General features: G+C 36.9%; 1 protein-coding gene across 5 annotated transcripts in view; it reads right to left on the bottom strand.

Moving 5' to 3' along the window:
* The window catches only part of LOC133823206 (cationic amino acid transporter 4, vacuolar-like), a 93,031-nt gene extending 91,028 nt beyond the window's left edge, over positions 1–2,003 (bottom strand). For 3 of the 5 annotated variants that reach the window (XM_062255837.1, XM_062255838.1, XM_062255836.1), the window contains exons 1-2: positions 1,363–2,002; positions 706–907 (exon numbers count right to left, since the gene is read on the bottom strand). In XM_062255837.1, coding sequence (XP_062111821.1) covers positions 706–907; positions 1,363–1,555 — 395 coding nt within the window. In that variant the 5' untranslated portion in view covers positions 1,556–2,002. Of the gene's footprint in view, positions 1–705; positions 908–1,362 lie in introns of those variants that run through there. The other 2 variants (XM_062255835.1, XM_062255839.1) reach the window with 2 other exon arrangements.
* Between the last annotated feature and the right edge of the window lie 23,544 nt (positions 2,004–25,547).

Below are 25,547 nucleotides of genomic sequence, written 5' to 3'. Positions count from 1 at the left end.
CTGGAACTATTGCTGAAAAATGAACCTGAAGTGCTGTAATTCTCTCTTGACTTTGCCTCTAATCCCATCTTTGATAGACTTCTTCAATCCACTCATCTCTGCACTTAATCCAATCTGGAAATTTGCAAATTCCTCTTCCAATGCATCCATTCTTTCCTTAGCTTGCTTCACCATGATGAAATCTGGACTCTAGTACCAATTTGATAGAAACCTATTCTCTATTAAAGCCTATTTCTTGAATGAAACTTGCTAAAAATCTTTATTGAATTAGAACACAAAAGTACTCAATAGGTTCCAAGCTTCCGAGAAGCTTGGTCTCTCCCACAATAGTCAAACTCTTTCCAATACAAAACAAATTCGATGGGGATCTAACCCTTAGGCTAACCTATTTATATTCTAGTTCGTTAGATACAGCTGGACATGTTTTAAAATTTCTCCTCTAGCTAACAATCCATCCTTATCTTTCTTTCTAGAATAAGTGTACCTAACCAAGGGTCTATTAGCATGCATGAAATATGACAAATAAGAAACTCCCTATGAAAAAGTAAAATAATTTCTGGACAAATACGAATATTTTCAGCCACCATTAATAAATCAAAGCAATGCATTGAATGAATGCCGCGGCGTTTGGAATTTTATCTTGGTATGTATTCAATGTCAGATAGGAGAACATTCAAATGGTCATAAAGTTTCATATTTACCCACCCTTCTCCAAGGCATATGTATGTATAATGATAGGCACTCCCAGCAGATGGGCAACGGCAAGCAAGCTCTGCATAACAAAATGCTGAGAGTGCAGCGGCTATGCCAGCGATTAGGAATGATATGGTAAGGGCTGGACCCGCATGCTCCCTGGCAACTGTTCCAACCAGAATATAAACTCCGGCTCCTATGGTAGCTCCAACACCTGATTAAAGGTAGGTAGTAAATTTAATCAAGATGCTCCTATGGTAGCCAAAGTATGAGATAATACGTGGTAAGACATACAGTTTTAGTAACAAAGAATTTTAAAAAGGGACAATCTTTCGTATCAGAATTGCAGAAAATACCAAAATAAATATGTTTAAAGACGTCATTGTCAAGCCTTAAAAATCATTTTCTCTACCAAAAATTTAAATATTAACATGAGACGCAAATGAATATAACTCCCAGAAAGGAAAAAAAATATCATAATAGATTTCATCCAGAAGACAACTGTTTGACATTTTAGACACAGAATTCAGGTGCAGAAGAAAGAGTTGCTAAAAGATAAAACACTAAAGGAACATATGAAAGTGAAAGAAAGCCCACATAACAAAATTACATGGTTTTGTCAATATAAGGCAAAACCCAGTTATAAAAAAGGCAAATAAATGAAATTACCAATAGCAATGAGATCAAAGAGAGACAATTTCTTAGCCAATTGAAGATGAGTGTCTCGCTTGACATGAACAGAATCAACTTGTTTCTTCCTAATCAAGCTTCCAATCCCCCTTGAACAACTCCTTCTTTCACCACCACCACCACTACTACTACTACTATTCTCACAAGTTTTTGTATAGCCCAACAAACCCATTAATCAGAAAAATAAAAAAGATATAAATATATATATATGTTTAGTTTTACAGTAGAAATTGGAGATGTGCTTTGAACTTCGAAGAGAGGAAGCAGAGCGAAGTTCGAGTGATGTGATGAGAAGAGAAACCAAATAAAACAGGTGAAGGATAAAGATTGCTTCTTCTTCCAGCCAAGCCAGCAAAGCCGTAATGTCCTATTTATATGTCATTTTTTTTTAGAATAACAACTATAATGACTATCTAAAAAGATGGACTATTTGATTTTATCTCCGAATGGGATAGTCAATCAAAATGAAAACAATTAAAATATAATTCCTGCCTCCAGCCTTCATCACTTCTATTTTGTTTTTATTTTATTATTATTTTTATTTTATTTTTTCTCTTATGCTTCGCAGATATGATTTTAGGAGGGAAGGAAAGCCTAGAGGGAACGAAGAGGAGGGAGATAACAAGTCTATCTGTCTGGCAGAAAAGAAGAAGGGAAGGAAAGAAGACTAAGAAGGATGAGATATCCATCCGGGCCCACTATATTCAATCTTGACGGATTGGATAAAAAACTGGTCGGTACTCATATTATTTATCTATTATATATAATAAATAAATGTCTAGATAATGTAAATTTTTTATTTTAACGGTTATTTATTTTTTTTAATGTTAACTTTAATGGAATATTTTTATATTTGAGATACTATTTTTATATTTAACGGTAGTTTGTAAATACTTCAACTTAAATAAATAATTAAAAAAATTAAAATAAGATATTTTTTAGATATTTTACAATAATAATTATTTTAAAATAATAAATAATTAAACAAATTAAAATATGATATTTTTTAGATATTTTACAATAATAATTATTTTAAAATAATAAATAATTAAACAAATTAAAATATGATATCTTTTAGATATTTTAATAATTATTATTTAAAAATAATAAAATCATACGTTTTATAACTTAAATAAAATTTAATTAAACTTAAACTTACTTATTACTAATATCATATTAAACATATAAATAATCTACTTTGAATTAGCAACAAATTGCCTTTTAAAAAAAATTAGGAATAAACTTAAATTTAAAATCTATATATAATATTTAATATTACATTAAACATATAATATATAATATCTTGTTGCCACTGTCAAATTCAAAGCCACAACAAACATAAACTTAAACAAAAATAAATAAATTATTTAATTAAAATAAGATATTTATTTCAAAATTTATGATATTAATATAAATTTAATAAAAATAATTAATAAATATTATAAATAAAACTAACAAAACGTGCATATTGCACGTTACTTGTATCTAGTATATATACTAGATATAAATAATACTTAAATTATACGTTTTTTTTATTTATAAATTTTTTAAATATATTTATTAAACTAGAAAACATAACCGCGCTTCGCGCAGTCTTTTGTAATTATTACAAAATATATATATTTTAAAATACTTTTAGGAGATTGCTACGATATGGATTTTTTTCACCCTACTCGTATAACATGTTCTTTATATGGACATGTGAGGGCGTATTGACCACAATTTTTTTTCATAACAGTGCCCATTGTATATCAAACCTCTTGCAAGTTTTTGAAAAATTCTGAATAATTAAAATACCGAAAACAAAGTTCAAAAAATTTGTTGTACATGTGCTTTTATTTTTTATTATTATTATCATTATTATACGCTTTACGTAATTTTTTTTATAAACAATCTAAATTATGTATATGGAAACTTATGTTTTGTGTAAGACTTATTTTGGACGATTACCCGTTTGAACCCTTTAGTTTTAAAAATTAACTTTTAGAACTCGTGTTTTGTCAAAATGTTAAATATAAGATTGGATATATCGATTATTTGAACATTGTATTTTGGCCGATTACCTATTTTGACCCTTTATTTTTATAATTTAACATTTGGACCATATATTTATTGAAAAGGTTAAAAATTATTTATAAAAATTAAATTATATATAATTTATGTTTTTTGTAAGGGTTCACATCATTTTAAACCTTGTATTTTAGCCGATTACCCGTTAGGACTTTTATTTTTAAAAATTAACTTGTGGACCTCAAGTTTTGTCAAAATGTTAAAAATAGGAATAGATAGATCGGTTATCTGAACACAATACTTTGGCCGATTACTCGTTTTAACTCTTTATTTTTAAAAATTAACCTTTGGACTATGTATTTATTCAAAGTGTTAAAAATTCTTTATAGAAAGTAAATTATATAAATATATATAATTTATGTTTTACTTAAGGGTTCACACCATTTTGAACTTTGTATTTTAGCCGATTACCCGTTTAGACCCTTTATTTTTTTAAAATTAACTCGTGGACCTTGTGTTTACTCGTTTAGATAATTTATTGTTAAACATTGACATTTGGATCTCGTAATTTGTCAACAGGTTATAAAATAAAATAGATAGATTATTTATTTATTTATTTATTATATATAGATTACTCATAATATATAGATATAGATTAACATAATAGAGTGTCTATGTTTTTTCCAAACTAACTATATATCACCACACCATATGATTTTTTATATACCGCTTCAAAAATTTTATTTTATTAGTATATTATGTAGTATATATTTGTAGTTTTTTTATTATTTTATTTTTTTGTTAGTTTATTCGGTATTTAATTCAAAAAATATCTAAAAAAAATGTTTAATGTAGTTTTTGTTTTATGTTATTTTTTGTATTAAAAAAATAAAGTTTAAATAATTAATAATAAAAATGAATAAAAAAATTAAATTTAAGGAGAAAATAGAAAAAATAATTTGGAGTAATTTTAGAGTGTCACATTATCTCCTCTCCTTTATATAGATATTAAAAAAATATCTTAATTAAATATTTAAAAAAATAAAGTTTAAATAATTAATAATAAAAATGAATAAAAAAATTAGATTAAAGGAAAAAATAGAAAAAATAGTTATTAATAATAAAAATGAATAAAAAAAATTAGATTAAAGGAGAAAATAGAAAAAATAGTTTGGAGTAATTTTAGAGTACCACATCATCTCCTTGAAGCTCTCCTTTATATATATATATAGATCCTTTATATAGATATTAAAAAAATATCTTAATTAAATATTTAAAAAAATAAAGTTTAAATAATTAATAATAAAAATGAATAAAAAAATTAGATTAAAGAAAAAAATAGAAAAAATAGTTATTGATAATAAAAATGAATAAAAAAATTAGATTAAATGAGAAAATAGAAAAAATAGTTTGGAGTAATTTTAGAGTGCCACATCATCTCCTTGAAGCTTTCATTTATATATATATATATTTTTTTATTTTATTAGTATATTATGTAGTATATATTTGTAGTTTTTTTATTATTTTATTTTTTGTTAGTTTATTAGGTATTTAATTCAAAAAATATCTAAAAAAAACGTTTAATGTAGTTTTTGTTTTATTTTATTTTTTGTATTAAAAAAATAAAGTTTAAATAATTAATAATAAAAATGAATAAAAAAATTAGATTTAAGGAGAAAATAGAAAAAATAGTTTTGAGTAATTTTAGAGTGTCACATTATCTCCTCTCCTTTATATAGATATTAAAAAAATATCTTAATTAAATATTTAAAAAAATAAAGTTTAAATAATTAATAATAAAAATGAATAAAAAAATTAGATTAAAGGAAAAAATAGTTATTAATAATAAAAATGAATAAAAAAGTTAGATTAAAGGAGAAAATAGAAAAAATAGTTTGGAGTAATTTTAAAGTGCCACATCATCTCCTTGAAGCTCTCCCATTTATATATATATAGATCTTTTATATAGATATTAAAAAAATATCTTAATTAAATATTTTAAAAAATAAAGTTTAAATAATTAATAATAAAAATGAATAAAAAAATTAGATTAAAGGAAAAAATAGTTATTAATAATAAAAATGAATAAAAAAATTAGATTAAAGGAGAAAATAGAAAAAATAGTTTGGAGTAATTTTAGAGTGCCACATCATCTCCTTGAAGCTCTCTTTTATATATATATATATTTATTATTTGTGATTTTTTTAAATATATATATAATACGTTAACTTTTTAAACATAATTTTTTTAATAAAAATTAATTATGTATTATATATTATTATAATAATATTTTATACTATTTAAATTTATATTAATATAAATATTAAATATCTAATATTAAATATTATTATTATAATAATAATATTTGAATTTATACTAATATATAGTAAAAAATTAGGATTATATATTATTATCAAATGATATTTATAACATTTAAATTTATATTAATATAATTATTAAATATCTAGTCTTGTATTATATATTATATTATAATAATAATAATATTTTATAACATTTGAATTTATATTAATATAATTATTATATATATAGTTTTATATTAAATAATATTATAATAGTGATAATTATAATATATGAATTTATATTAATATAATTAATAAATATCTATTTTAGTTAGTTGTAAATAAATATTCCGTTAAATATTTAGAATATTTCATTAAAGTTAACAAAACAAACCATTAAAACTAAAAAATTTCGTTATCTACACACTTTTTATATAGAAGAGATATTGAATTTACTTTTAAGAACCCGATTTAGTCCTGCCCATTATGCAGCGAAATTCATTTCGTCCTTCAATTGCAGTCATTGATTTTGGCAATTATAATCGGATGGTTATAGACATTACATGAGTTTTAATCGTGACCCTTTATTGAATCAATGGTTTGGGAGTAAGTTGGAAAAGAAAAGTATCAACAGTCACTAAAATGACAGCTACAAGCTACCAAGTCGGGGTAGGGGTAAAGTGCAATAGTGGTATTGAATGATACAGAAAGTCAGTTTCCATTCTCGATTTAAAAATAGAATGGTGATGATAGTAATAGGAATGGAATGAGAATAAAAATGGAATGAAATAAATTTTCTATTCTTTTGTTTGGTAGATTTATTGGAATCAATAACTGAATAAGAATTAGTATGTTTGGTTTATTATGGAATAGAATGGAATCTATATTATTTTTACTAAATTGCCCTTATTCTTATAAATAAGTATTTTTTTAACTAATTAATTTCTTTTATACTATTGCTGCAAAAAAGAAATTATAACAAATTGTTGACCCTTGATTTGGTCAACGACACGGAGTCAATCAAAACGGTAGAAATAAGATCAATTGAATTCAAGAAGATAAACGACACCAAATTTTATAGTGGTTCGGCCCCAGATATTGGTAATAACCTACTTCCACTTAGTGTTTATATTGACGTATTATGAAAACTGCGATCAGTAAACAAGGGTTTACTGAGTGTCACAAGCTCCAAAAAAGTACAAAAGTTTGTATATCAATAACACTGATTCTCTCCAAAATCGATCCCCCCCTTTCTTCTGAACTCCTTGAGTCCTATTTATAGGCTCCATGATATACATATGGGCCAATGGGCTTTATATACACGTTGATTTAAGCATATTTAAAAATAACAGAAAACATCATATTTACATAAAAATAGGATCAAATATCTTTAGAAATATCTGATATGTAATTGTATTTAATATATGACCTTTTTACCACGACCAGACCTGGTCGTACATGTCAACACAGCCTCTGCCGTACGGTCGAGTATCCTAGTCGTTGGTCGACCTGAATGTAGTAACTAATTAGTCAAGTGCAACCCATGTGTACACAAATATTGCCATGTTAGCGAGTAATATTTTTTAGGATAAGCATTTGTCCCCCAAGTTTATTTTACTGCGATCAACATTTAATAAACTTACTCGACCAGCAACCCGTCTAACTTGTCATGTATGTCATCACCTTTTTCGAAAAAGCAAGCAATTATGATTTTTACAATTTCCCAAAAATATTTTGACGGTTATTGCAATTCCCCATACATCGAAATCTCATCCCCATCATTACTCTTCAATAACGCCCCGAGCAGTATAAATATATAACTCTTCACGCTTTTCATTTTTTACTGAAACCTTCTCTTTCCTCAAGAACTTAGAAAAAAACCTCCAAGAAAATCCAAAAAACCTCTGTGATCCGAGGCGTCTTCGACAAACTCTGAGCAAAAATCTTTGTGATTTCTCCTACAACTCATATTCCAAGTAAGTTTCGAACCCACTTTCTCTTTTATGTAATCCAGTCTTGCTTTCATGAAGTTTTGTTATTGCGTCTCCACTATTCTTGAGAAAAAGTTTCTGGGTTATCTAGTTTAGACAAAGATACATATAAAAAAGTATGCTAGAATAGGGATTTTAGGTATTATAAAATACTTGGCAATGCTTAGAAAGCAATGTGGGATATAGGAGTACTGATTTCGGGTCCAAAATCGAAGTAAAAATTCGATTTTAAGCTTTTCGGAAAAACTAGGTTTTTCCCGCCTATTCTCGGAGTTGAAAAGTTTTTCTAAAAAACTTTTTACTTTCGCTTTTTGATATATTTTTTCAAACTGCTCGCACATTTATTGTGTTTTTTATCAAGATGCTATTGGTCGTATAAAAGCTTAATTTTTATATACAAGCAGTGTTATCCTTGCTTTTCTCTTTCTTCTGACTATTGGTCGTAGATTTTCACTTCCCCTTTGCTCTTCTCAAATATTCATGCATGATCCCTGGGGAGGTGAGAGACCAATAGACGATGATCTTCTCGTGTTGTTGTTCGAGGACCAAGAACAACCTTCTTTGCCATTTCCCGAGCCTTTATCTTCACAACAAAATCCTACTACCAGTCCTTCAGCGAGTCAACCAAACATGGGTCGTGTCAAATACACTGCTCGTAAGAAAAATAAAACGATCAATTCACCTTCTAACCAGCCTGCAACCAATACCAAGGGTCCTTCAAACAACCCTCAACCTTTAAATTTTTCACCACCAGACATTCAGCCAAAAGCCCGTCCTCGGGATGGCCCTCGAGCAGAAGTAGACTGGTACATCGCCCCTCCTAGTGTCATATCAGCAAAGATGGTGGCAAAATATCCCAAGAAGTACGGGCTTCCTGGGATTACCCTATACAAACCCGCACTCGACCAAAGAGCAAACGTGCCTGGAGGCACCTACAGCGCCTGGTCGAGGTATCATATAGAGGCAGGGACAATCTTGCCCTTGCATGGCTTTTCCAAGGGGTGGCCAATTATTTCGAGGTCGCCCCTTTCCAAATAACCCCCAATGGATATAAAGTACTATCAACACTATATATCCTATATAACCACAAAAAATGGCTTGTGCCTACCCCACACGAGATTAACTATCTGTTCGATCTTAAATCCAACCCCAACCAAAACAACACGGAGTTTTTCCACTTTTGCCACCAGGAATCTACTCGCATATTCCTGAGTGATGTAACCCACAAGTCCAACGTAGGAAACTATTTCCAAGAGTACTTCCTCACTACAGACCTAATTGTTGACAACTTGGCCTTCACACGAGGAGGTAAACTTTTCAATCTCTGGTCGGAACTTCTAGTCATTCATTTTTTATTTGTTATTTCTTTTCTTGTCCTTAGTAATTTGGTGCTACGCTTAGGTCCATGGCACCGACCAGACCCCAACTCCAGAGATGGAGATAAGAGCCACAACCCTAGCCAGCATGAGGAACATAGAAAAGAGCGTCAAGGAGTTGGTCATTGAGAGTAATTTAAGGATGGTCGGCCTTTTGGAACCTCATTAAGAAGTGAGAGAATCCACTGCAGGGAGTGCCACTGGAGACAGCACCGAAGGACAGGAAATCCCCGAGCAGCAGCAAGATGTGTCACAACTCTAGAGGCGACGACCAATAGGAGTGACCATCCGAGAGCCATCTAGCAACCCTCGAACTGTTGCCCATCATGGGAGGGGAAAACAAAAACTACCGGAATATACCTGTCCTATACTTGAGTCCTTAGATGAGAACAGTATAGACTTCTCACTTTTAGATAACTGGCCCATCCCTTGTCATTTATTTGATAGGGATGGCAACTTTAAATTTACGACCAATAATTTTAGCTTGGACTTCTTCAAGGCAGATAGTGAGTGTAGATGTAGTTCTTTAAATAATATAACGACCAGTAATAATAGTTCGGGTATACTACTTAGAATTTCTCTTTACATTATTCCCTTATCACTCTAAATTACTTCTTAACATATCTGCTCGTTTTTTTTTGTTTTGTATTCATGCCATCTGAAAACGCTTTTGATATGTACGCCTCTGCTAAAGCTCCTTCGAGCAAGAAGAAGTCGAGCAGAAAGCATCTTGGGGAGAGCAGTAGTGAGCCTTCCAAGAAAAAGGCTCAACCAGAAGACCCTCCGGATCCTACTCCGTCTAGAACTACAACGGCTCCTCCTCCTCGCAGTGTCCCTTCCTCCGAGCAGGCAAGGAGACCCTTGGTCACTGACTTGCTGAAAATGCTTTTAACTGTACCTACGAGAAGCTGCAAAAATTGTCCAAGCACCGTCGCAGCCAAGAAGCCTTTGCCCATCCTCCCCCACTGAAGCACAGCCAGGTCCTTATTCGCGGGATTACTGAAGTCCTCAGTGTAAGAGTTTTTTCTACACTGTTTTAGTCGAGCAACATTTTCTCTAATTGCCTCTAACTGTCACTTTTTCTTTGTACTCAGGGTATCCTGACCGAGAGCAATGGTTGGCGTCATGCTGAGGAGATCGAGGCCATACACGCTGAGGAAATTAAGGCAGCTGAAGGAAAAATTGCCAGTTTAACCGAGGAGCTAAAGAAGACCCAGGAAGAACTGGCCAAGACCATTGCTGCCAAGGAGAAATTCAAGGAAGCTTCAGAGAACAACTTCAAAGAAGCAGCCAAACTTCAAGAGGATTTGGTTGCTAGCATGAAGGAGGCTACTAGGCTAGAGGAGCGGGTCAAGCTGCTCAAGGAAACAAATTCCCAAAACCTGGAGAGGTTTAGAGGAGCAACTTTTAACTGCTTCTACCTATTCTGGAAGAAAAACCCAAGGGCGAATTTCGACTATCTTCCCGAGAAGATGAGGCAGATTGAACTCAAGAAATGCGTTGCTCGCCTAGAAGAGGAAAGGAATGCTCAGGAGTCTCCTGAAATTTCTCTGGCGACAGGCATCGATGGTGCTGAAGAAGATGTTGGAAGGAGCTTAAGGTTCTCGGTCACTTGCCATGACCAAGTCCTGTTTGAACATTTCTGATCCTGTACTTATAAACAATTAATGACAATATAGCAAAACATCACACATAATGAGCGAATACTTTGTAACGCCCTGGATAGCCAAGACCGTTACACTGTGTATTTATAAAAGTGCAAGACTTGTTAATTAAGTCATTTAGTTAGAAACGTGTTACTGAAACTATAGTTGAACTAGGGTTAAAAGATTTTGGTCACAAAAGTTTCATTTCATATAGTTAAACATTTTAGTACATGGGATCCCAAAAGAAATAGCATTTAAAAAACAGTTTACAAAATTTCAGGTTATAGGTACAGCTACTAGCCACTCTAAGGGAAAAACAGACATTTAGGCTTTCCCGTCCTGTACCACTCCTCGGCCATGGCGGCCAATCAGCCGACTATGTATATTCAGCCTCAAAGCTCTCCCATTCAGGACTGGTCCATCTTACCCTTACCTTTACCTGCACCATGTAGCACCTGTGAGCCAAGGCCCAACAAGAAAATAGAATAACAGAGCATAATCATCAATTAAACAATCAGACAACTCGAACAGTATAATCATATACTTAACAACCCAAAATATCCATAATCAGGTATTCAACATACCAAGTTCATCAATTCACATTAATAACCAATTTACATATAATAACCAATTCACAAATAATAACCAATTCACATATAGTAACCAGGGTCGACGCCCTTAGGTCGCACCCCCTATAGGGGGCTCTTAGTCCCAATACCATCACACAACCGGGTGCAGTTTTCTTACCTTTGGATTCCGGTAGCTTTGATCAACGATGACAACCCTCAAGCACAATCCCTTCCGAGCCCTAGCATACACCTAGTCACAGTCACAAGTTAGAACCATTACCAAACTTCAAAGTAGCTAAACCTAGGACCAATAAACGTCAAAAGACCGATAACAATAATATGACGTATTTATGGCACTTGAGACTAGGTCACATTGGCTATGATAGGATTCAAAGACTTACAAAGGACGGACCTTTGAGGGAACTCACCTTAGGTGAATTACCTGTCTGTGAATCTTGTCTAGAAGGCAAACTGACCAAGCGTCCATTCTTTGCAAAGGGTGATAGGCCCAAAGAACCACTTGGTCTTGTGCATTAAGATGTTTGTGGACCTTTGAATGAAAAATTCAGAGGTGGTTTTGAGTATTTCGTCGCTTTCATTGATGATTACTCTAGATACTCATGTCTTTACCTAATGCATAGGAAATCAGAAATATTTTCAAAGTTTCAGGAATTCCTAGCAATGGCTCAGAACCAATTAGGTAAAACGTTAAAGATCTTGTAATCTGATAGGGGTGGAGAATATTTGGATATGCAGTTCCAAGATCATTTCACTGAACTTGAGATTTTATCACAACTTACTGCCCCAGGTACTCCGCAACAAAATGGTGTAGCGGAACGCCAAAACAAAACTTTATTGGAAATAGTTAGATGCATGCTTAGTTACTCAACTCTACCAACTTTGTTTTGGAGACATGCAATTGAAACCACGAATGACATTCTCAATGTCGTGCCGTCAAAATCAATCCCCAAAACACCTTTAGAAGGCTGGAATGGTCGTGAACTTAGTTTACGCCATTATAGAATCTGGGGGTGTCCCGCTCACGTCCTGAGGAAAAGGAGGGAAAGCTAGAACCGCAAACTAAAGTTTGCATGTTTGTTGGCTATCCTAAAGGTACTCAGGGTGGAATTTTCTATAGTCATTCAGAAAAGAAAGTGTTTACTTCTACAAATGCTACTTTTCTGGAAAATGACTATGTCCAAAACTTTAAACCTCGCAGCAAAGTGGTTTTAGAGGAGATTGTTAAAGAATTGACTCCAACCAATGTTCCATCGTCATCAACGCGAGTTGATGATGAAATTCCCACTCTTCACGTCCAACCGACGCAAGTCGATTTAAATGAAGAAAGTACCATTGTTCCTGAGCAAATAGTCACGGAGCCTCGTCGTAGTGGGATGGTTTCTAGGAACCCAATTCGCTATGGTTTGGATGGTGAAACCAATATGGTTGTTGGTGACACTAGTGATGATGATCCGTTGTCTTTCAAACAGGCAATGGCTAGCTCTGAAAAGGAACTATGGCTCGAAGCCATGATACAGGAAATGGAGTCCATGTACTCAAATTCCGTCTGGGATCTTGTGGAAGCACCTAGTGACTTTAGGGCCATTGGGTGCAAGTGGATCTACAAGAATAAACAAGATGTTGATGGAAATATTGAGACTTATATAGCTCGATTAGTGGCAAATGGTTATACCTAAAGAGAAGGCGTGGACTATGAGGAAACTTTTAGTCCGGTAGCCATGCTCAAATCCATTCGCATCCTCTTATCCATAGCAGCCACTCTCGACTATGAGATCTGGCAAATGGACGTCAAGACAACTTTTCTTAATGGAAAGCTTGACGAAGTCATTTATATGGATCAGCCAGAAGGATTTAAAGTATCTGGACAAGAAGGAAAAGTTTGTAAGTTAAATAGGTCCATCTATGGACTTAAGCAAGCTTCTCATTCCTGGAATCTTAGGTTTGATGAAATAATCAAAACCTATGGCTTTGAACAAAATACTGATGAGCCCTGTGTTTACCAACTGAAGGCAAATCAAATAGTGGTATTCCTGGTTCTTTTATGTAGATGATATCTTACTCATTGGAAACAATGTTAAGAAATTATCAGATGTGAAGAATTTCCTGAGCACTCAATTCCAGATGAAGGATTTGGGTGAAGCAAGTTATGCTCTAGGTATTCAGATCATCATGGATAGAAAGAACAAACTTTTAGCTCTATCTCAAGTAGCTTACATTGATAAAGTGCTTGAACGTTTCTCAATGACAAATTCCAAGAAAGGGCGTCTACCGTCCTGCCGTGGAATTCATCTTTCAAAGAAGCAGTCTCCCCAGACTCCTGAAGAGGAAGATGCAATGAGAAAAGTTCCTTACGCATCTGCAGTTGGAAGTCTGATGTATGCCATGTTGTGTACTAGACCAGATATCTGCTATGCAGTGGGAGTAGTGAGCAGGTATCAGTCAAACCCAGGACCAGAACATGGATAGTAGTTAAGCATATCTTGAAGTATTTGAGACGGACTAGGGATTATATGTTAGTCTACATGGGTGGTGTTCTGAACCCTGTAGGCTACATCGATTCAGATTTTCAGACTAATGTCGATGACAGAAAGTCTACTTTTTGAATGGTGTTTACTCTTGGGGGTGGAGTTGTGATTTGGAAAAGCGTAAAGCAGTCTGCAATCTCAGATTCCACCATGGAGGCTGAGTACATAGCTACGTCAGAAGTAGCTAAGGAAATAGTCTGGCTAAAGAAGTTCTATTCGGATCTTGGTGTTATTCCAGAAATGGATAAACCGCTTGTGTTGTTTTGTGACAATACAGGAGCGATAGCCAACTCGAAAGAACCTCAAAGTCACAAGAGGAGTAAGCATATAGAAAGGAAGTATTACATTATTTGAGAATATGTGGCCAGGGGAGATGTGAAGGTTATGAAGATTGCAACTGAAGACAATCTTGCAGATCCGTTTACAAAGACACTACCAGAAGCTACATTTGATAAGCATATCAAGGATATGGGATTAGTAGAATTAAGACATTAGTTTCAATTAGTGCAAGTGGGAGTTTGTTGGGGTTTTATGCCCTAATTAAAACTCAAATTCTTTGTAATCTCATTTTATTATCAATAAAAGAATAGAAATCTTTTTTTTTTTACTTGGTTAATCACTTTGCTCACATGTTTTATTTTCATGATTGTTTGTTTAATATAAACTTATATTAAATCCCGAGCATATAGCTAATCTTATTTATAGTGATGTAATCACTGTGGAATATAAATATGATTATATGTTCAAAATAAGTTAGTCCTAAGATTAGTCCGTGCACCGGATTTACACTGACTTGCCAATCTACGATATGATCTACTTAAACATTACAGTGTTATGTTCTTTTTAGAACATTAGCAAAGTAGATAAGATCGGATGTATTTGTTACATCGGACTGGACCGATATTGACAGTTGATAAGATAAGTAAACATACCGTTATTATCTATTCTAGTCATATCATATAGTTGACCATAGGTCAATTCAATCTCAATTCTGAGTGGTTAGTATTCTAACTGATTGTATTATTTGAGTTCTTTGACTTGTTCGTTACCAGCTTACCCTACCATCTTGGGAACTCGGTAGTATAATTGAGTGGGAGTGTTAATCATAGATATGAACATCTATAGCTTCTGATGAAGAAGTGAAACGATGGTTTCCTTTTAGTTTGGTTCAAGGTGTTAAATGATAGAGATCTCATTTCAGTAATTAAATTAGTTTACTGAAATATCATTTACAAGGAACTAAGTGTTTTAAGGATAAAATACAATGGGGGTAAAATGGTATTTTAGTCCTATCTCATTGTAGACCGTCTATAGAGGATTGAGTGACAATTATGGTTGTAACAATGGATAATTAATAACGTATCTATATTTGTTATAGAGCGTTCTATGAATTCAAGAGTGCAATTTCGAGTCTATAGTGGAGTCACGAAGAATTAATAAGTTAGTAAATTTATTTGTTAGATTTATGATAACTTATTGGAGCTTGATTTCATAGGGCCATGGTCCCCATTGTACCTTGGATAAAATCATCTAGATAGTCTCAATTAATTGATTTAATCATCAATTAGAATTATCAAAGTTGACCAGGTTAATTTTGGATAGTTTCACAGAGTTGTGTAATTTTGAGAAGAAAAGAGAAATTATGACAGATTTATTAATTAAGATAAATTGGTATCTAAATTAATAAATAAGTTTAAATCAATTTTCAAATTATAAATAATTAATTTGTTAAAGGATTTAAATAATTATTTAATTAAGCAAATCGATAGAAAATAATACATGCATTGATTTTAAGTCCAATGGGCTTATAATCAAATGGGAAATTTCACAGGCCTAAAGCCCATAATAATTTCGACCTAGGGCTTTAAGATGGCTATTATTTTATTGATTTTTTTAATTAAATTAAATGGCCTAATTGAGTCTATAAAAGGAGTGCTTAGAGAGAAGTCAAAACAACATAAGTCACAAGTCAGATTTTCTGATAGTTTTAGATTCTCTCTAAACACAAGTAATTTTCTAAGCCTCTATGTTATTTTCTCTTCTTCTCTCTATATCTATCTCATGTGTTGAGAATTGCCCACACTAGTTGTAACGCCCTAACTCCAAGGACCGCTACAGTGCACATTGCAAACAGTGCTAAACTCGCTAATCGAGTCGTTTGGCCATAAACGTGTAACTAAGTGTGATTAGCGGTTTAGGGGTTAAAAACTTTGGTTAAGATATAACGTTTCACTAGAACGTTTACTGTATACATTGGGATCCCAAAAATATAATTTCAGAGTTTATTACAAGAAAGTGTTTACAATAGGCCGTTCTAAGCGGCAAAACAGGGTTCAGCCCTAGTTCCACTTTCAAACCTCGCCCAAGTATTGGTTGAGCAGCTGCATATGTACACGTCATCACCTAAGCTCTCCAACTCAAGGATGGTCCAGCTTCCTTTTGCCTTTACCTGCACCACAAAGCACCCGTGAGCCGAAGCCCAGCAAGAAAACTCATATGCTCATAAATAGTCCTATCATGATACCAGATCATATCTGGCATGCCTAGCATTCATAGCTCTATTCAGCATGCAAATGAATTTCAACAGATGCTGGGGTATCCAGGATAAGAAGTCCTGGCCTTTTGATTGGAGGACTATCAAGTCAATCCTAATCAGATGAGTGTCGCAACACTTGAGGTTCCGATAAACCATGCTGAGTGACCGTCAAGCGAGTCACTAATTCAAGTGGAAGGGTGGCTGTTGGGTAAGTCTCTAACCTTCAACAGGTTCTGGTAAACCATGCTGAGTGACCAACAAGCAAGTCACTGGGGCCTCAGTGCCCAAGCCATGCATATGATGATCAAAATGATCATGCAGAGCCCATAGCTTTGATCAAATGAGTGAATATCACTTGAGGTTCTGGTAAACCATACTGAGTGACTGACAACCAGGTCACTAGGGGCCCGATGCCCATTTCCTGCAATGGCTCTACTTGACTAGCCCTTGGCTAGATAAATGCTTGTTTATATTCATCGAACTTGAGGTCGGTCCTGCATTAATGCTCTTTGAGTCATTCAATGCAGAGGGTCGATTAGATCCAATCGACAAAGCTTGCACTACACACTAGGGTTGTCATGACTAGTGAGTTAGCACAATGTGATCAGTGCCCAGTACCACTGCCGAACCTGACTAATAAGTCACGGCTTCACAGCTGATACTAACACCTTTGCCAATTCTGACTAATGAGTCAGCCCTGTGTGACCAGTGCCCGGTACCACTGCCAAACCTGACTAATGAGTCACAGCTTCATAGTTGATACTAGCACCTATGCCAAATCTGACTAATTAGTCAGTGCCATGCACAAGTAAGCAATGCTATCAATGTGTGTCATATGCCAATTATTCAAGAATAGGGCATTCAACATGCTTACTAAACAGTTGCTAGCATAATTATGATCATGCACAAACACAGAGACTCAAGCTCTGACCAATCTCATATTCATCATTCATGGCATGCCCTAATCACATGTTTCTCGTGCATCACATGCGTCACACTTAATCATCCAGCATGCCTCAACAATAATCATATGCAAATGGGCAAGATCGCCAAGCATTCGTTATGCTATCAATGTTTACATTTAAACATCCAACATGTATCAATCATAATCATGTATGTCACACATGGGGTGCAGTTTTCTTACCTTTGGTCCAAGCACAGGTTACCAACAAATGAGCCACAAGCACGATCCCGATTCCAAGCCTCTAGTGTTAACCTAGTCACAACCACAAATGGTGATCCAATGAGTTCAAGTTCTAAAACCAACCCTTGAACTAAAACTTAGCCTCCAAGACATCAATCCTCACTAATCCGGGTAGTAGGAATGATCCCGAGGCCTAAAACCATGTTTCCGGGGTCAAAACGAGCAAACGGGGTGAAAACAGGGCAAGGGCTGTGGCCCTAGCACCTTGGGCCGCGGCCCCCAGGGTTCTCTGAGGCTAGGGCTGCGGCGCCCTCCATCAAGGGCCGCGGCGCCCAGCAAGGCCAATTTCCTGGCACCTGCTTCTTCGAACTGGGGCCGCGGCGCTCAAGAACAGGGTCGCGGCCCAACTTCGGGGCAGCCATTTTTCCTTCGTTTTAACCTTTTAAAACCTCCCAAAAACATGTCTAAACATTCCCAAATCATTAAATCAAAGTTCCCAAACTCCCCAATGGTCCAAAACCACCAAAACCCAAGGTTCAAACCAACCAAAAACTCAACAATTAACAAAGTCTGATTCTAAGCTTAGAAACTTTAAAAAACTTAAAACTTGAATTACCTCCGATTGAGTTGTTTCCAACTAAATCCTCCGGCTAATAAGCTTCTAATTCTCCTTAGGATTGCTATGCCTCGATCCTCGCTTGATTCTGAGTCCTAGAACTCAAGTTATCTTCGAAAATGCGATCGGGAACGAAAAGGGAACTTTAGCGAGAGAGAACGTACAGAACGTTTCTTTTCTTTCTTAAAAGGTTACTTCAAGCTTAAGTAGCTTCCAATAAAACCTAATGCTCGGGGTCCCGAAAACACCCCCGGGGACATTATAGTCAAAACTTCCAGAATTTCCCCCTGGTCTTACTAACTCCCAATTTATCACCAAATATTAATTCCCATTACCCAATAACCCGATAATGCTCTAAATACCCCTTGACTTACTCCAAGACAAGCTTAAACCCCGTTGTGACTTTCCCACTAGCTTACCTCCTAGGATCGCCTTGTGCTGGGTAACCCTGGCATAACCAAATAATAATAAAGCACCACGCCCATTTCACATATATGCCAAAAATGCCCGAAATGGCCAAAATATGAAAATCACCCAATTAATCACAAATGGGTTCACATGCATATTTAATACACCTAAACATGCATATTATCATTAAATAGCATAATGAATCAATTATGGCCCTCCTGGCCTCCTAATCAAGGTCCTAAACCTTATTAGGAAATTTGGGGCATTACACTAGTCTAGGTGGTTCTAAGGATACCTTGAAAGATTGTGAAGAAAATAGAAGATCGGTTCAGTTTCTTGATAATACTCTGCAATAGAGAGGATACAAGAGTTAGAGAAACTGAAGGAAGGACTCCTTCATTCCGCTGCGTATACTGTAAGTATTCTATTCTTTGTTTCTCTTTGAATTCAATTTTAGAAACATGTTTTAGGCTATCTCGTATTAATTTGTTTAATATTAGATATACATGAAAATAAATAAAGATCCTGTATAAGCTAATCCAACAATATATCCAAATAATCGTATAAACATGCTTTTAATCATTTAAATCACATATAATTCAGTTATGCCCTCCCGACACACTAATCAAGGCCCTTAAGCCTTATTAGTAAATTTGGGTCGTTACAACTATCCCCTCCCAATGAGAATTTTGTCCTTGAAATTTACCTGAATAACTCGGGATACTGATCCCGCATCGTTGACTCAAGCTCCTAGGTCGCCTCCTCGACCCTACTATTCCTCCACAACACTTTAACAAGAGGAATCGTCTTATTCCGTAGTACTTTATCCTTCTGATCCAAAATCTAAACTGGTCACTCCTCATAAGCTAAATCTGTCTGCAATTCCAAGTCTTCATACCTCAGCACATATGTTGTATATGAGACGTACTTCCGGAGCATAGAAACATGGAATACGTCATGGACTCCTGACATTGATGGTGGCAAAGCTAACCTGTAAGCCACCTGACCGATTCTTTCCAGGATCTCAAAAGGTCCAATGAACCTAGGGCTTAGCTTGCCCTTCTTTCCAAATCTCCTCACCCCCTTATAGTGGTGAAACCCGCAGAAACATGTGGTCCCCAACCTGGAACTCCACGTCCCTACGCTTGGGATCAGCGTAGCTTTTCTGCCTGCTCTGTGAAGCGAGCATTCTAGCTCGAATCTTTTCAATAGATTCATTTGTCTTCTAAACCATATCTGGCCCCAAATACTTCCTCTCACCCATCTCATCCCAATGAATGGGTGATCTACATCTCCACCCATACAACATCTCATAGGGAGCTACTCCAATCGTCGATTGGTAACTATTGTTATATGAAAACTCAATCAACGGGAGATACTTACTCCACGATCCCTCAAAGTCAATCACACACGCTCGAAGCATATCCTCCAATACCTGAATCGTCCTCTCAGACTGTCCATCAGTCTGAGGATGAAAGGCCGTGCTGAACTTCAGTTGAGTCCCCACAGCCTTCTGCAAACTACCCCAAAACTTGGAGGTAAAGATAGGATCCTGGTTTGACACTATAGACTTAGGAACTCTATGGAGACGTACGATCTCCCTCACATATAACTCTGCATATTGATCCATAGTATATGTTGTCTTCACGGGAAGAAAATGAGCTGACTTGGTGTATCTGTCCACTATCACCCACACCGAGTCATGAAGCCCTACTGTCCTAGGTAAACCTCCCACAAAATCCATCGTAATATCCTCCCATTTCCACTCGGGAATACCCAAAGGCTGAAACAACCCTGCCGGTCGCTAATGCTCAGCCTTCACCTGCTGACATGTTAAACATCTGGCTACATACTCCACCACATCCTTCTTCATCCCGAGCCACCAATATAACGTCCGTAGATACTAATACATCTTCGTGGTACCCGGATGAAGTGAGTACGGCGTAGTATGTGACTCATCCAATATCTCTCATCTGATCCCCTCATCAGCTGAAACATAAATTCGTCCCTGATACCGTAGCAAGTCAACCTCAGAAATAGAATAGTCCTTAGCTACTCCCACTAAGACATTCTCTCTAACCTCCAATAACGGTGGATCTACCAGTTGACCCTCCCTAATCCATTCTAGAAGATTCGACTGCAAAGTAATGTTGGCTAATCGGCCCACCACAAGTTCTATCCTCGCCCTGGTCATCTCATCAGCTAGTTCTCTGGAAATCTGAATAGAACTGAATAACTGCCCCGAGCCTCTCTGGCTCAATGCATCCGCCACTACGTTGGCCTTCCCTGGGTGGTAAAGAATGTCATAGTCATAATCCTTTACCAGTTCCAACCAACATCTCTGCCTCATGTTCAGATCCTTCTGGGTGAAGAAATACTTCAGACTCTTGTGATCCAGTGTATATCTCGCACTTTTCCCCATACAGATAGTGCCGCCAAACCTTCAGTGTGAATACCACTGCTGCTAACTCTAGATCATGGGTAGGGTACCGCTGCTCATAATCCTTCAGTTGTCGTGATGCATAAGCTATGACCTTCTCGTTCTGCATCAACACACAGCCTAAACCCAACCTTGATGCATCACAATAAACCACAAACTTTCCTTCCTCCGAAGGAAGACTCAACACAGGTGCAGTTATAAGTCATCGCTTCAATTCTTGGAAACTGTTCTCACACTTGTCTAACCAGACGAACTTTAAATTCTTTCGTATCAATTCTGTCATTGGCATTGCTATCTTCGAGAATCCTTTCACAAATCATCTGTAGTAACCCGCTAAACTAAGAAACTCTGAGGCATTCCTTGGCCTCGGCCAATCTCTAACTACCTCCACCTTAGATGGATCCACCTTAATCCCATCTGCACCAACAATATGTCCAAGGAATGTCACTTCTGGTAGCCAAAATTCACATTTCTTAAACTTGGCGTACAACTGATGCTCCCTCAATCTCTGTAGAACCTGTCGTAGATGCCACTCGTGCTCTGCTTCTGAACTTGAATACACTAAGATGTCGTCGATGAAGACAATGACAAAATGATCCAGAAAATCCTTGAACACCCTGTTCATTAGGTCCATGAAGGCTGCCGGGGCATTGGTCAAACCAAATGACATGACCAAAAACTCATAGTGCCCGTACCTCGTTCGAAAGGTCATCTTCGGTATGTCCTCGTTCTTGATCCTCAGCTGGTGATAACCAGATCGAAGATCAATCTTCGAGAACACCCTCTTACCTTGCAGCTGATTGAACAAGTCGTCAATGCTTGGTAGTGGATACTTATTCTTAATAGTTAACTTGTTCAATTCCCTATATTCTATACACATTCTCAGAGTCCCGCCCCTCTTCTTCATAAACAAAACTGGAGCACCCCATGGCGAGTAGCTAGGCCTGATGAACCCCAAATCCAGAAGCTCCTGTAATTGTATCTTCAATTCCTTCAGTTCTGTTGGTACCATTCTATATGGTGCCCTCGACACTGGCTCTGTCCCTGGCGCTAACTCAATAACAAACTGAATCTCCCTACACGGCAGCAATCCGGGTAAGTCCTCAAGAAACACATCCAAGAACTCGCAAACCAATCTGGTCTCCTCCAGTCTTGTTGGCAAAACCCTAGTGGTATCTACCACACTAGCTAGGAAACCTATACATCCTCCCTGTAATAGGTCCCTAGCTCTCAGCGCTGAAATCCTAGGTATGCGGGGTCCATGCACCGCTCCCACAAAGACAAAGGGATCCTCGCCCTCCGGCTCAAAGGTCACCATCTTCTTCCTGCAGTCAATAGTAGCTTCGTATCTAACCAGCCATTCCATGCCTAATATCATGTCAAAGTCCTCCATACCCAACTCAATCAAGTCTACTGATAATTCCCTACCATCAACCATCACTGGCAGTGTTCTAATCCACCTCCTAGAAACTACCAGTTCTCCTATAGGCAAAATAGTCCCAAATCCCGAAGTATAGTACTCACTAGGTCTACACAGTATATCAATTACCTTACTAGAAACAAACGAATGTGTAGCACCAGAGTCAATCAATACAGAAAAAGGAGAGCCGGCGCTAGAAAGCTGACCTGTCACTACCGAGGGACTAGCCTCGGCCTACGCCTGCGTCAGGGTGAACACTCGAGCTAGAGTCAAGCTGTCCACCTTCCCTGCATCTCCTTTCTTCACTGTTGGGGAGTCCTTCTTCAGGTGTCCCACTACCCCGCACACATAATAGGCCTTAGCTCGACATTCGCCCTGATGGCGTCTTCTACACCTCGTGCACTCAGGATAGCTCCTCCATGAATCACCGCCTCCCTGACGGCCACCTTGAGTACCTCGACCTCTCTTATCAGGACCACGAGTGGTCGAAGCATCAGGGGTCTTTCTCTTCAGATCACTGGGGCCTCTGCCCCTACCAGAACCAGAATATGGAGGCTGTAGCGACCCAAATTTGCTAATAAGGCTTGGGGCCTTGATTAGCATGCCTGGGGGGGGGGGGGGGGCAATAATTTTTATATTGTATTAATATGTGAATTTAATGAATATGTGATTAGAAGTGCATGTTTAGGTGATTAAATATGCATGTGGGCCCCATTTGGCTGTTAGGGGCATATTTGTAATTTTAGCCCGTTGGGGGCATAAATGTTATATTTATGTGTATTGTGATTGATACCACGTGTGGGTGGTGATATAATTGTGGTGCACGATCCGAGACAGTCCTAGGGAGCTGTTTAGCTAGAAAGTCACAACGGGGTCAAATACCCGGCTCGGGAGGAGCTTAGGGGTATTTTGGGAATATTATAAAGTGTTTGGGAATTATTGAGTAGGGGTTAGTGATAGTAATAGTTTAGACATGTCGGGATTAAACGGAGATTCTTAGGCATACTCGAGGACTTAGCGGGATATGTTAAAAGACTAAATCTCCCTTGGTGGCATATGAGGACTTAGGTTAACACAAGGGGTAATTGGGTCATTTTGGCAGCTGGTTATATTTAGTTAAGAGTCTGGGAGATACTAGAACATTTTGGCAAAAGCAGAGGAAGGAAAAAGGAAACATAATTTCTCAACTCTCTCTCTCATATTCGGTTCCCTCTTCCCTCTCCTTGGTGGTTGAGAGCTTAAAGAGTCTTGAGGATTTTAGACTAAGGAATTGAAGGATTTTTCTTGCTGTGGCTAGGGGAATTAGCTCAAGGGTGTGTTTAACACAGAGGTATGGAATTCATCCTTGTTTTTCTTTAAGTTTCCAAGCATGTTTTTTAGAGTTTGAGAATGAAAGTTGAAAGTTGAATGCTGGATTTGTGGCTTGTTATTGTGAGAATTCAGCTTGGGAATCAAAGGGGTTTAGCTTGGAGTTGGAATTGGAGGAATCCCAAGGTCGAATTCTTGTTCAAGGTAAGAATTCCATGCATTTCTAAGGATTATATTCTAAAAAGGTTTAAGTTTTCTGGTTTGTGGTTTAAGTTTGATAAAGTTTTAAACCACTAGGTGATCTATGGATTTGAATGGATATTTGAGCTTGTTGTTGTTGTTGTTTATGGGTTACCATACTGTCTAATTGGGGTTTTAAGTTGATTTGGGACTTGGGAGTACCTTGGGGTTGATTTGGAAGAGTTTTGGCTTGGGAAAATGTTAGGAAAAAACCCAGTTTTCTAGGTTTGCGTATGAGCGCTGCGGCCCCTAAAGGGTTGTGCCGCGGCGCTAGGCCAATTTTTGGGCAGGGGAAAAATGTGTTTTTGAGGTTTTGGCTCAGGGGGCTCGGGGGATGCTTCCACTACCTTGTGGGGGGAAACGGGAGGTCCCGAGAGCACGGGATTGGTTCCGGGAAATGATTATAAATTGGTTAGTAATGAGAGTGCTATGTATGTGTTGTGACTAGGTTTTCAGCGAGGCCCGGGTTACAGGACCGTGCTTGAGATTTCGGTGCTCAAGAAGCTCGAGACACAGGTAAGAAAACCGCTGTACCCATAGAGCAGGGCGAGGCCCCATAGTTGTGTTGCAGGGCACAACCCTATATGATTATATGCAGGGGCATAGCCATTGATTATGTTAATACATGTTTAAGTGTTTGATTAATTATTCTATGTATGCAAATATGTAAATGATCGGCAAGAGCCGGGAGCGATGAAGGGCGACAACGACAAGGGCCGGGAACGACGAAGGCTGAGAACGACAAGGGGGCCGGGAACGACGAAGGCTGAGAACGACAAGGGGGCCGGGAGCAGCGTTTAGCACGTAGAGTGCGAGTTGCCAGGGTAAGACCCTAAAGGATACCTAGGATATCCTTACGGTGTAGACCGTGAACCCGAGGCCTGGTAAAGCGCCTGGGATGGCATGGCCGTACATGTTTAGCCTGTTGGCGGATTTGTTATATGCTGAGTAGTTGATATGCATATGTTATCTATTGTGTGGAGTTTTCTTGCTGGGCTTCGGCTCACGGGTACTCTGTGGTGCAGGTAAGGGCAAGGGCAAGGGGAAGGCCGACCAACCATGAGTATGGAGAGCCTGAGGCGATGCATACATGTCTGGTCTGCTTGGCTGCCACGACCAGGGGTATTTTTGGGAGATGCTTTGTACTGAATCCTGTTTTCTCGTTTAGTCGACTTAAAACATATTTTGAGTTGTAAATATTTATAAACGGTATTTTCGGGATCCCTAATGTAAAACACTTATAGTTTCCAATGAATGCTTACATTTTCAAATTATGTGATTTTGATACAGTTTAGTTACACTTTTGAGTTAAATGCTTGGTTAGCTAGTTAAATGCACATTTTAAACTCACTTAGTAACGGCTCTAAGGTAGTAGGGCGTTACAGAGGCACCACCCTGCGGCCCTCCCGCCTTTCTGCACTCTCTCTCCATATCTTATTCTCCACTTCCTTAGCGGTAAGAGACTTCTCAATAGCCTGGGCATAAGTTGTCCCCCCAGGAACTGTTGTAATCCTCACATCTCGGGCTATCATAGCATTAAGCCCTTTGATAAATCTGTCCTGCCTAGCTGCATCAGTAGGCACAAGATCTGGTGCGAACTTTGCAAGTCAGTCA

The sequence above is a fragment of the Humulus lupulus genome, chromosome 3 (assembly GCF_963169125.1).
Source record: "Humulus lupulus chromosome 3, drHumLupu1.1, whole genome shotgun sequence".
In the NCBI taxonomy this organism is placed as follows: domain Eukaryota; kingdom Viridiplantae; phylum Streptophyta; class Magnoliopsida; order Rosales; family Cannabaceae; genus Humulus; species Humulus lupulus.
This window is presented reverse-complemented; position numbering and strand designations above follow the sequence as displayed.